The sequence below is a fragment of the Saccopteryx bilineata genome, chromosome 7 (assembly GCF_036850765.1).
Source record: "Saccopteryx bilineata isolate mSacBil1 chromosome 7, mSacBil1_pri_phased_curated, whole genome shotgun sequence".
Taxonomy (NCBI): domain Eukaryota; kingdom Metazoa; phylum Chordata; class Mammalia; order Chiroptera; family Emballonuridae; genus Saccopteryx; species Saccopteryx bilineata.
Window position 1 is genome coordinate 90877922 of NC_089496.1, and position 13800 is coordinate 90891721.

The 13800-nt window shown below is 41.3% G+C and overlaps 1 protein-coding gene across 1 annotated transcript in view; it reads right to left on the bottom strand.

Moving 5' to 3' along the window:
• Nucleotides 1-5754: 5754 nt before the first annotated feature.
• Nucleotides 5755-13800, bottom strand: part of PCGF6 (polycomb group ring finger 6) — a 35662-nt gene continuing 27616 nt past the window's right edge. Inside the window, exons 9-10 of the mRNA XM_066240024.1 lie at nt 12684-12770; nt 5755-7081 (exon numbers count right to left, since the gene is read on the bottom strand). Coding sequence (XP_066096121.1) covers nt 7025-7081; nt 12684-12770 — 144 coding nt within the window. The 3' untranslated portion in view covers nt 5755-7024. The remainder of the gene's footprint in view (nt 7082-12683; nt 12771-13800) is intronic.

Below are 13800 nucleotides of genomic sequence, written 5' to 3' on the forward strand. Positions count from 1 at the left end.
GAAAGCAATCAATGAACAACTAAGGTGTCGCAATGAGAAACTGATGATTGATGCTTCTCATCTCTCTCCATTCCTGTCTGTCTGTTCCTATCTATCCCTCTCTCTGACTCTCTCTCTGTCCCTGTAAAAAAACCCAAAAAACAAAAACAAGCCTTTGAGTTAGGTACCCTTGTCTCCATTTACAGGTAAGAAAAACTAAAGCTCAGGGAAATTACATAACGTTTCCAAGATCACATGGCTTACAAGTAGCAGAGCTGGGAGTCCAAGCTATGCAGTCTGGCTTCACAATTCATGCTTAATCACTATGAAATATTGCCTCTATTTCTTTTTGGGGGGGGAAATTCTGTTCGTGGCAACCTTTGTCTTCTTTTTTTTTTTTTTTTTTACAGGGACAGTGAGAGTCAGAGAGAGGGATAGATAGGGACAGACAGACAGGAACTGAGAGAGATGAGAAGCATCAATCATCAGTTTTTCGTTGCAACACCTCAGTTGTTCACTGATTGCTTTCTCATATGTGCCTTGACTGTGGGGCTACAGCAGACCGAGTAACCCCTTGCTCAAGCCAGCGACCTTGGGTGCAAGCTGAGCTTTTGCTCAAACCAGATGAGCCCGCGCTCAAGCTGGCGACCTCTGGGTAAGGAACCCGGGTCCTCCACATCCCAGTCCAACGCTCTGCCCACTGCGCCACCACCTGGTCAGGCTGTTTTCTCCTTCTTATTCAACCAGCTTTTCTCTTGGAAAAATGTTATCTTAGAAACATTAGGGAAAATATCTTTTCTTACTTATGTGGAAATAGTATCACACTAAGAACCCTTGTAAAAACTACACAACATCAGAACAAACTCAAAATGCAGCCAAGATCAAACCATAAAATCCACTTTGTGAAAGTAAATCCTTGGCAAGCTTTCAAAAAATCAATATGGCATTTCATTTGTGAGTGGACTATTAATCTCTAAAAGGTAATAAAATTTAGATTTTTATCAGTCCAATTTTGAAGACAGGCCAATAATAAAATTCATGTACACAACAACATATGGAAAAAGGATAAAAATGAGAACCTACTCTTTCATCATGGTCTACTGAAGAAAACAAAGATGAACATTCAGCCTTGGCTGGTTGGCTCAGTGATAGAGTATTGGCCCAGCATGTGGATGTCCTGGGTTTGATTCCTAGTCAGGGCACATAGGAGAAGCAACCATCTGCTTCTCTACCCCTCTTACTCCCCACTCTACCTCCCCTCCTACAGCCATGGCTCAATTGGTTTTAGTGCATTGCCCTGGAAGCTGAGGATGGCTCTGGGGAGCCTCCACCTCAGGTGCTAAAATTAGCTCAGTTGCAAGCATGGCCCCAGATGGGCAGAGCATCAGCCCCAGACTGGGGATGCTGAGTGGATCCTGGTCAGGGCGCATGCTGCAGTCTGTCTATCTCCCTTCCTCTCACTTGGGGTAAGAATGAGAATAAGGAGGAGGAGGAAGAGGAGGAGGTAGAGGAGGAAAAAAGATGAACATTCAAGGCATGGGAAAGAAACAAAAATATATGTCATCCTAAAGGCCATCCAAAAATACTCGATTTATACAGACATTAATATGTACTTTTCCTGCACTGTTTGGAATCTTATTCTAATTTTTAAAAATGTTAGAGAAAAGTCATACCCATATTATAAATAATGTGCAAACACTAAGATGAGTAAGTAGAAAAGTAATGACACAGAAAGTTAGTTACAATATATTAAGTGAAAGGGAATTACAAAATACTATGTATTTTACAGTTTCGTATTTATATATTAGATTAAAAAGTTTAAGCACAAAAATACATGAAATCTTAACAGTTTTCTCTTGGCTATTTTTTTTCTTAATTTAAGCTCCTTTATATTTTATTTATATATAAATAGCTTTGTAATAAGAAATAACAGTTATATTGACCACATGCTTATGCAAAAATTTAGAAATATAATAAGTATAGAAAAAAATTCTTAAAGTTTCATCACTTGGAAGTAATAAAACTTCAAAATTTTGGTGCAAAAAAAAAAAAAAGAACATTCAGAATCAGCATCCACTTGAAACTTCTGTTTCTAAGACGAGAAAATACAGCATAGAAGTTGCAACTATTAAAGGCCAAAAAGCAACTAAAACAATTAGTCACACATCTGATGTTATGATCCTACAAAAATATTCATTTAGATTGAATCACAGAGTATGTATACTTTGGGCAAACTGAATAGGACAGATAAATGGGTCAGAGGTGTTATTTCTAAGAATTCAAAGACAAAGTTACTGTAAGAGAGTCGCTGTGTGAGCATGTGTAAGGCTTGTCAGCTTCGAATCCAGAAGAGGAATGATCAGAGACTAGGTTAGAACACATCTGACTCAATCAAGAAGAAAGAGCAATGTAGTGGAAACGGAGGGGAAGCTCAATGAAGCCCAAGGTCAGAGGAAATGACTTGGGCCTATACCAGAGAGAAGAGGATGGGATAGTGGTTAAGGGAGAAACTGAAAAATCTGCCACACCTGCATTTCGCCTAACTACAACTGTCGCAAAATATCCCTCTGGGCATCTTTGCTTAGTATCGCCTCAGAGAGGGCTTCTGCAAAACCTGAGGCCTGCAAGCTGTGCCTGTCAGATCTCTCTTTAGCCACTGAAGTCAGTCTCTGGAATCTGTACCTCATATGCTCTTATTTGGACTTGGGAATTTAGTTTTGTTTCTGCTGATGCTCCTAGTAAAAAATTCCTTTTGAAAAAACTTTGGGCCCTAGCTGAGAAGCAACCATCTGCTTCTCCACCTCTCCCCCTCTCGCTTCTCTCTCCCTCTCTCTTTTCTCCTCCCCTCCCACAGCCAGGGTTCTCATTGGAACAAGTTGGCCCCGGGCTCTGAGGATGGCTCCCTGGCCTCGCCTCAGGTGCTAAAAAAATGGCTCTGGTTGCTATGGAACAAGGGCCCCAGATGGGCAGAGTATCATCCCCTAGTGGGCTTGCTGGGTAGATCCTGGGGGGGGGGGTATGCAGTAGTCTGTCTCTGCCTCCTTTCCTATCACTAAAAAACAAAAAAAAAGAAAAAACTTTGATTGGCTTTGATCTGTTTTGCTCAGTAGACAGAGCATCAGCCTGGTGTGCAGACATCCCAGGTTCGATCCCTAGTCAGGGCACACAGGAGAAATGACCATCTGCTTCTCTCCCCCTTCTCTCCCTCTTCCCCACCTACAGCCAGTGGCTCAAATGGTTTGAGTGTTGGCCCTGGGCACTGAGGATAGCTCAGTTGGTCCCAGCATCAACCTCAGGTGCTAAAAATAGCCTGGAGGATTTGAGTAGCAGCCCCAGATAGGGGGTTACTGGATGGATTCCTGTCAGGGTACGTGCAGAAATCTGTCTCACTATCTCCCATTCTCTCACTTGGAAAGAAAAAAAAATGAGATTTAAAAGAAGGAAAGAAAAAACTGATCTTATCTCAACTAAATATATGCTGCTGGTGGCAGCAGTAAGGCTAACTCAAGCAAAGTCAGGGCATTTGTTTGCTTGTACTTGTGCTTTTCCCTCATCCAAGTCTTTGACCCTCTGGTTATTTAAAGACAACTACCAAGTATTGCCTCCAAACCCCTAAGTTTTCACTTCTCCATGTTAACCAGAAACCGTTGTTCAACACTTGCTCTTGTCTTTTGTGTCTGTGGATCTCTCCCTTAGACTGTTATCCCATTGCTCTCCCATCTGTGAGCCCCTTTGAAGTATGTTTCTCAGTACTAGACACATGAGGCTTTGGAGATTAGAAGCATTCAAGTCCCTTGATCTGAAACTCTATTTCTGTTGTTGTAGCCCAAGAGCACATTGATTTGGGGGTCCAGATTTGTAAACCAATCGATCAACATTCTTACTTAGTTCACTGCCTAGTAGTAATAACAGGCAACATACAACCAGCTATAGCTTAGTTGAGTTGCTTGGAGATCAAGTCCAGGACAGAGGGGGGGAAAAAGGGTAGAATTTTTGTGATTCTTATTTACCAGTATCTGCCTTTTATTGATTCTGAGAGCCTGACCAAGCGTTGGTGCAGCAAATAGTGTTGGCCTTGGATGCTGAGGACCCAGGTTCAAAACTCCAAGGTCACCCGCTTGAGCACAGGTTAATCCAGCTTGAGTGTGGGCTCACCAGCTTGAGCGCAGGGTCACAGACATGACCTCATGGTTGCTGACTTGAGCACAAAAATCACTGACTTGAAGCTCAACATTGGTGGCTTAAGCCCAAGGTTGCTGACTTGAGCAAGGGGTCACTGGCTTGGCTGGAGCCCCCCAGTCAAGGTACGTATGAGAAAGCAATCAATAAACAACTAAGGTGCTGCAACTATGAGTTGATGCTTCTCATCTCTCTCCCTTCCTGTCTGTTCCTGTCCCTCTCTCTTAAAAAAAAAAATTCTGAGAGATGTGTGTAACCCAAGGGCTGTGAGTTCCTTGAAGGAACTATCCTTTAATTTTAATCTTTTAATCTTGTTCACACAATGTCTAACAAGTGATAAAACTTTTTTGACTTGTTCATTGCAGAAACTTATCAAATAATTACATTTAATATTCTTCTTAAAAGTATTTTCCCATGTTACTATAATTCATAAGTTCTGAGTTCTTGGAATATTCTATCTTTGTATGCCTGAGATGTTGGACCACACCAGAAAGTTTATGCTAACAATGTCATTTATGGGTGAATGCCTGTCTTCTTTTACCTGGAGCCCCAGGACGCTGGAGTTTAAACACTGGGTAAATGCTGAGTCTCAATGGCTGAGTAAATTATATGAGTGCTACATGCCCAAGTGACTGAAAACCCTGGACACTAAGGCTCAGGTGAACTGCATTGGTTGGCCACACTTTGTACGTCACATACCACTGCTGGGAAAATTAAACACTGCTCCTGTGTCTCACTGGGAAAGAACAACTGGAAGTTTGTGCCTAATTTCTCCTAGAGTCTGCCCTATACATCTTTTCCATTTGCTGATTTTGATCTGCATTTATAGTAACAGGTTATAAGTATGAGTATAATAGCTTTTCTGGGCCCCATGAATCCTTCTAGTGAAACACTGAACTGGAGGGTGATCTTGGGGATCCTTGACACACATGGTAACATGGGACAAGAAAAAAATATTAAGTGATTTGTTCAAAAAACACTTAAGAGGCAATGAATTCCAGAGCTGCTATTCTATTATCAAATAACAGCATCTAGTATAATTAATGAAGGTAAAGATGTTTATAAAATATCTGAGACTGAGTGGTGGTGGCGCAGTGGATAGAGTATCGATCTGGGACACTGAGGGCCCAGGTTCAAATCCAAGGTTGTGGCTTAAGCACAGCTCACCTGGCTTGAGCGCAGGATAACTAACTTGAGCGTGGAGTCACCAGCTTGAGTGTGAGATCATCGATGATCCCATGGTCACTGGCTTGAGCCCCCCAGTGAAGGCATGTATGAGAAGCAATCAATGAACTAAAGTGACTCAACTACAGGTTGATGCTTCTCCTTTCTCACTCTAAGAAAAAATAACCTATTTGACAGCAAGGTTTAACTTTGATGTAATACCTCATCTCCTAAACAGGGTTTTTTTTTTTTTTAATCTACAATAAGCAAAAACATTTCAAATTTGATGTAATACCTTATCTCCTAAACAGGGTTTTGTTTTTTTTTAATCCACAATAAGCACAAACATTTCAAAATAGGTTAAAATAAATTTTTATTTTAAAAAATTTATTAAATGTTAAAAGAGATTTAACACAATAACAAATCCTTTATAAAATAATTGCCAATCTTTACCCAATTGTAATTGTTTCTAGGCAACTTGGAAACTTCGTAATGAAACAGGGTCTACAAAATATTTCTTTTAGAAAGTTATCAAAATGCTAATCTTAGGCAAAATGTTAAAACTGAAATCTCTGTATGCAAGCGAGTGAGGTCTCATACACCCGTATTCTTTTTTTATTTAATTTTTTTAAAAATTCATTTTAGAGAGGAGAGAGAGACAGAGAGAGAAGGTGGGGAGGAGCTGGAAGCATCAACTCCCATATGTGCCTTGACCAGGCAAGCCCAGGGTTTCGAACCGGCGACCTCAGCATTTCCAGGTCGACGCTTTATCCACTGCGCCACCACGGGTCAGGCTTCACCCATATTCTTTATCCCAGTGGCAAAGTAATGGAAAAACAAACATTAAACTGACTTACTGAGGAAACAATGACTAAGATTTCTGTAAACTTCTCGAATTTTTTATTACTTTCAGAAGCAGTGTCATTACAAGGTATTAATAACCATATTACGTACTCAAATAAAATGAATGCTATTCAAATTAACATTCTAGGAATAGAAATATTATTGCAAAGAGGCACCCCCTTGTTGTAAGATATGTTAAAGAAGTCTTTATGACACTGAAGGCTTATGGTACGGGCCATAAACCGTAAGGGAGACAGTCTCTTCACACAGGATAATGGTAACTTATCCCTTTTAGAAGTGAGTAACACCTCTTTAGTAGTGATGTTGGTTAAAAAAAAATGGTCGAGTTCAAAATATGCCAACACACATAAGTGGCTGACAATTTCGGTCTTTGTCTGAGGGGTACAGCCTATGTACATAGTTCAACAAAGACTGGCTTTGAATCTTCATTTCAAGAGCATATTTATTTCCTGCCCAATTGACACCATTGCAGAAAGCAGAATCCAAACCACCAACTTAAAAGGGATATGGCTCAATGAAAAGAAACAGTAATAAATTTACAACAAAGATTTGGAAGCAAAATCAATATAGGATTTGAAATCACAAGGAATTTAAAAACTCAGTACTTAAAAATTTTCCCCCTGAGCTATGGATGCTTTTTATATATAGTCATTAGTAAAACAGATGCATTCCGTCATTCCAAGTTATACTTATACATATTATAATGCTTGGTGCTGAAAACAGATGTCTGTCTTAGCACAAAATGGTAACAATTACGTGTGAAAATCTTTGGTGAGATGTAATCCTACAGAAGCCACCTGATTTTGTTTCCCTCCTCTCTCCTCCACTCCTAGAATCTTCAAGTAATTTTCAGAGGAGAAACCACGAGACCATAATGAAGGACCAGAAGGCCATCCTAAAAGGAAAAAAAAAAAGTGTTTTGCAGTTATTTGAAAACTATATAAATAAGTCAATGACAGTTTGTTTTTCATACCCCAACACTAATGTGAAGTTCTTTTTTTTTTAAACTTTTATTCATTTGAGAGAGAGAGAGAGAGAGAGAGAGAGAGAGAGAAGGAGCAGGAAGCATTAACTCCCATGTGTGCCTTGACCAGGCAAGCCCGGGGTTTCAAACCGGCAACCTCAGCATTCCAGGTCAATGCTTTATCCACTGCGCCACCAGAATGTAAGGCCATAATGTAAAATTCTTTATTGTTTGGGTTTTTTTGTTTGTTTTTTTTTAGAGGCAGAGATAGACAGGGACAGACAGACAGGAACGGAGAGAGATGAGAACCATCAATCATTAGTTTTTCGTTGCGCGTTGCGACTTCTTAGTTGTTCATTGATTGCTTTCTCATATGTGCCTTGACCGCGGGCCTTCAGCAGACCGAGTAACCCCTTGCTTGAGCCAGCGACCTTGGGTCCAAGCTGGTGAGCTTTTTGCTCAAGCCAGATGAGCCCGTGCTCAAGCTGGCGACCTCGGGGTCTTGAACCTGGGTCCTTCCGCATCCCAGTCCGAGGCTCTATCCACCGCGCCACCACCTGGTCAGGCTGTAAAATTCTTTAAAGAGAATAAAGGATCCAAGAAAAGGGTCTAAGATAAATAAACTTGCTTATACACTCACCTCATCACCAAATACTCTCTGTTAGTGTGCCTTTTTAATAACTCCCAGGAGACAATTCTGAAACTACCAGGTATCCACAGTTAGCCAGGGGTTGTTTATGGCTAAATAGTTATCCAAAAAGAACTAAAAGAGATTCACCTTTCTTTCTGTACAGACTACTAAACAGACAGTCCAGGCATTGGACTTCTCTAAAAAAAGACTTAATTATTATAAAGCATCATGGATCTGCTAAGATATGAAATATTTACTTACACATAAATGCAGCTCACTACTATTATAAGTGAGAAAACTTTGGAACTCTTTTTTTTAAAAAATGCATTGTTTAAAATACTTTTTTATTTGTTCATTTTTAGAGAGAGAGAGAGAGAGTGAAAGAGGAGGAAGGAGCAGGAAGCACCAGCTCCTATATGCGCCTTGACTAGGCAAGCCCAGGGTTTCAAACTGTTGACCACAGCATTCAAGGTTGATGCTTTACCCATTGTATCACCATAGGTCAGGCAAAACTCTGGAACATTTTTTTTTTGGTGACAGAGACAGAGGGAGATAGAGAGAGCGACAGGTAAGGACAGAGAGGAAGGGAGAGAGATGAGAAGCATCAATTCTTTGTTGCAGCACCTTAGTCGTTCATTGATTGATTTCTCATACGTGCCTGGGGGGAGGGCAGCTACAGCAGACCGAGTAACCCCTTGCTCGAGCCAGCGACCTTGGGCTCAAGCTGGTGAGCTTTGCTCGAACCAGATAAATCCATGCTCATGCTGGTGACTTTGGGTTTTTTTAAATTTTTTATTTTTTTCTATTTTTCTGAAGTTGGAAACAGGGAGGCAGTCAAACAGACTCCCGCATGCGCTCAACCGGGATCTACCTGGCATGCCTACCAGGGGGCGATGCTCTGCCCATCTGGGGCATTGCTCTATTGCAACCAGAGCCATTCTAGTGCCTGATTAGAGCCATCCTCAGTGCCCGGGCCAACTTTGCTCCAATGGAGCCTTGGCTGCGAGAGGGGAAGAGAGAGACAGAGAGGAAGGAGAGGGGGAGGGGTGGAGAAGCAGATGGGCGCTTCTCCTGTGTGCCCTGACCGGGAATTGAACCTGGGATTCCTGCACGCCAGGCCAACACTCTACCACTGAGCCAACCAGCCAGGGCAACCTTGGGGTTTTGAACCTAGGTCCTCCGCGTCCCAGTCCAATGCTCTATCCACTGTGCCACTGCTTGGTCAGGCAAAACTTTGGAACTCTTACCTATTTAATACATCATATATTTTACTTCCTCCTTTGAGACAATTCAGTAAAACTTAACTCTTGATATCTGGAGTCATCACTATGAAACAGTACTATATTGTGTTGTAACTGAGTAATGTCCTCAGTCAGCGGTTGACTTAACCCTACACTAAATGACTAAATACTGTGCTTCTGAGTTGTTTTCTCTGTTTTGGTCTATTTCCTGTATTGATATCAGTTCTTAATTCATTGTGCTCTCACCAAGGCTGTATCCAGCAAGCAATCCACCTTCTTTAAGGTACTATTTGCTAATCTATTATAAAACTAGCTTTAAGAAAAGACTCATTAGGGAAGTGTGCCACGAGCAACTGGCCTACTTTGAGTGACAAAGAGGAGCGATGGCACGTACGCCTTACATTCCCGATCCTGCTCTAGCTATCCCTTGTCCCTTCTTTGCTCAGCTTTCCCAGGGCTCTACTTCCTCATTCCTCATTCACTGCTCAGCTCATTGTAGTCTGGTTTCTGCTCCTGGCAGCTCTGAGGAAAGCTCACCAGAATTCTACAAAAATGTTCACAAATTCAAATGTTCACGAGGGCTAGAAAAGTAACAAAAATAAACATGTGAGTTAGGTATGTAAGTCAAAAAAGAATGTTGAGACCAGCAGTAAACCAGAGAAAACATGCCTACTTAAAAAAATTTAAACTAAAGCCTGACCAGGCAGTGGCGCAGTGGCTAGAGCATCGGACTGCGATGCAGAGGACCCAGGTTCGAAACCCCAAAGTTGCCAGTTTGAGCATTAGCTCATCTCATTTAAGCAAGGCTCACCAGCTTGAGCCCACGCTGGCTTGAGCAAGGGGTTACTCGGTCTGCTGAAGGCCCGCGGTCAAGGCCTACATATGAGAAAGTAATCAATGAACAATTAAGGAGCCGCAACAAAGAACTGATGCTTCTCATTTCTCTCCCTTCCTGTCTCTCTGTCCCTCTATCTCTCTCTGCATCTGTAAAAAAAAAAATTAAACTCTAATAATTTAAAACACAGAATAACCCAATAAAGCATAGTTTCACACCATATTTATAACACAAATAGAAAAATTTTATAAACATTTTTACATGAATATACATATTTTAGATATTTTTTTGCATGTAGTTATATTTCAGAAAGGAAAATATCATTTGCAAACTATTCATATATAGATATAAAACTGAAGGTACAGCTTACAAGCTGTTTCAAATCTACAAAACTTTAATACATTTATAAAATCACTTTATTAGATAATTACTTATAATTCAAATTTATATCTATATATCTATATTTATATTCCATATAAATGTATGTAAATATAAATATTATTTACATTTTATATTTAGATGTCTCCACTCATGGTCTTCTGAAACTATAAAACCACAGTGAGTGACCTGACCAGGTGGTGGCACAGTGGACAGAGCATTAACCAGGGATGCTGAGGACCCAGATTCGAAACCCCAAGATCGCTGGTTTGAGCGTGGGCTCATCCAACTTGAGAGCAGGTTCGCCAACTTGAGTATAGGGTCGCTGGCTTGGGTGTAAGATCGTAGACATGACCCCAGGGTCACTGGCTTAAGCAAGGGGTCACTGACTCAGTTGGAGCCCTCTGGTCAGGGCACGTATGAGAAGCAATCAATGAACAACTAAAGTGCAGCAACTGTAAGTTGATGCTTTTCATCTCCCTTTTTGTCTCTGTATCTCTTGCTAAAATAAATAAATAAATAAATAAAATAAAAAAGAACTCTTGGGGAGTAACAATAGTGTTCCAAATCTCAGGAAGGGGTTTGAGTTAAAACAGGTATATGTCTTGCCTGACCAGGCAGTGGCGCAGTGGATAGAGCATCGGACTGGATGCAGAAGGACCCAGGTTCGAGACCCAGAGGTCGCCAGCTTGAGCGCAGGCTCATCTAGTTTGAGCAAAAAAAAAAAAGCTTACCAGCTTGGACCCAAGATCTCTGCCTACAGCAAGGGGTTACTCAGTCTGCCGAAGGCCCGCAGTCAAGGCACATATGAAAAAGCAATCAATGAACAACTAAGGTGTTGCAACAAAAAACTGACGATTGATGCTTCTCATCTCTCTCATTCCTGTCTGTCTGTCCCTATCTGTCCCTCTTTCTGACTCTCTAATAAAAGAGCTAATTCATATAAACCATTTAGAAAAGTGCCTGACACACAGTTAGTGTTCAAAAAATATTAGCTTTATTACTTATAGTCTTGGTAATTTTAACTCTTTGAGTAGTATGAACATTCATGTACGTCCTCGTGCCTCCTGACCATCCAGAGTATAATTGATTTATTTTAAAAATGTGTAAGGCAACATTAAAAAAAGGCAAATGTATGTTTTTCTTGTTTCTATAAATTGGTTATCAAACAAACATGATTTTAAGTTAATAAAACTGGGGCCTGACCTGTGGTGGCACAGTGGATAAAGCATCGACCTAGAAATGCTGAGGTCGCCGGTTCAAAACCCTGGGCTTGCCTGGTCAAGGCACATATGGGAGTTGATGCTTCCAGCTCCTCCCCCCCTTCTCTCTCTCTGTCTCTCCTTTCTCTCTCTCTGTCTCTCCCTCTCCTCTCTAAAATGAATAAATAAAAAAAAAACAAACTAAGCTTTAAGTTAATAAAACTGGAACTGGAACTAATTTCATTTTTTGAAAAGAAAACTCACAGCCCTGGCCGGTTGGCTCAGCGGTAGAGCGTCGGCCTAGCGTGCGGAGGACCCGGGTTCGATTCCCGGCCAGGGCACAAAGGAGAAGCGCCCATTTGCTTCTCCACCCCTCCGCCGCGCTTTCCTCTCTGTCTCTCTCTTCCCCTCCCGCAGCCAAGGCTCCATTGGAGCAAAGATGGCCTGGGCGCTGGGGATGGCTCTGTGGCCTCTTCCTCAGGCGCTAGAGTGGCTCTGGTCGCAACATGGCGACGCCCAGGATGGGCAGAGCATCGCCCCCTGGTGGGCAGAGCGTAGCCCCTGGTGGGCGTGCCAGGTGGATCCCGGTCGGGCGCATGCGGGAGTCTGTCTGACTGTCTCTCCCTATTTCCAGCTTCAGAAAAGTCAAAAAAAAAAAAAAAAAAAAAAAAAAAAAAAAAGAAAAGAAAACTCACTCCTGGGGTCAGCGAGCGCGAAAAAAACTCACTACTCAAAGGGTTAAGAAAATTGTATAATATTTATTAAAACTTTATTGATAACATGAAACTTTTTTCTTTCATCATATACCTTGCCAGAGCCCTGGTCGGTTGGCTCAGTGGTAGAGCTTCGGCCTGGCGTGCAGAAGTCCCGGGTTCGATTCCCAGCCAGGGCACACAGGAGAAGCGCCCATCTGCTTCTCCACCCTTCCCCCTCTCCTTCCTCTCTGTCTCTCTCTTCCCCTCCCGCAGCCGAGGCTCCACTGGAGCAAAGATGGCCCGGGCGCTGGGGATGGCTCCTCGGCCTCTGCCCCAGGTGCTGGAGTGGTTCTGGTCGCAATAGAGCGACGCCCCGGAAGGGCAGAGCATCACCCCCTGGTGGGCGTGCCGGGTGGATCCCGGTCGGGGGCATGCGGGAGTCTATCTGTCTCTCCCCGTTTCCGGCTTCAGAAAAATACAGGAAAAACAACAACAACAACAACAAAAACCTTGCCAGTTAGGCACGAAGGCTGGCAAAGTCTTAGACATACCTGCATTGCTGCATCACCTATTGCACGTCGGATTTCCCTTAGAGTTTGGTACCGCTCCAACAAGTGGTCGCCACAGATGATATCTACCTACAGGCAAATATAGTACCAGATGTTTTACTGCTTCAAAAATCCACATGAAAAATTAAGAAAAGTAAACATCATTATTTCCAGACTAACTACACTTTGCTATTTTAGACTGATTAAATACTCAAGAAAGATTTTAGAAACTTTTTACAAGAGTAAATAAACAAAGTAAAATGGAAAAAGCATTAGGACATAGCAGAACATCAGCACAGCACAGTCAATATTCAAAATGAATCACTGAGAACAAATTAAATCATGTTTGATATATTTAGATAAGGTGACACAGAATAATTTGTATTTTTAAAAGTTCAAAAATAAAATGATTAAAGGGGTATATAATGCTTAAAAAGGCAATCCTTATTTATTTGAATAATTCTCTAAAAAGACATATCTCATTTTCCAACAGTGGAAAGTCTAACACACACTAAGGGAACTGTTTTATAGATGGAATAATCTTACAAAGGTCTTTTCAGACCTTTAATAATGTCAAAACTCTAAGATAAAGCTACTTTTATATAGAATGTTCTAGAAAGAATGATATTGTTATATAGTTATATACTATAACACAATAAGATTTCAGTACACTTACTTGTTAAGATAGAAAAGCAAATTTTTAATCTCTCTCTGCCTGTCACTGAGTGCTCTTTTCCCATTGTCTTAAATAGAATCAGGTCCTCAATAATATTATTACTATATCTCCCTTAATTTGCTCCATCTCCTAATGTCCTTGTTTAGTTTATGGAATGAAATTTCTCCTTGTCCTCTAAACCTCTAACTGATTTTTCCTTTTCTTAGCTTGTCACATGCAATCAGCTGCCATGCCCTGTTGCTTCTTAGTTTATAACTCCTCTTAAGTTCATATCCTTTCAAATGCAGCCCCTAGGTTTAAACCACCTCCTAATCAGATTTCCTACCTTCAAATTCTATTTACTCTAAAAGTCTGTCAACATGTTAATCCCCCTAAAACCTTAAGCATGGCTAGGAAGAAGAGTAAAAACAGCTCCGTTTAACTGAGCAGCCACTATGTACATCA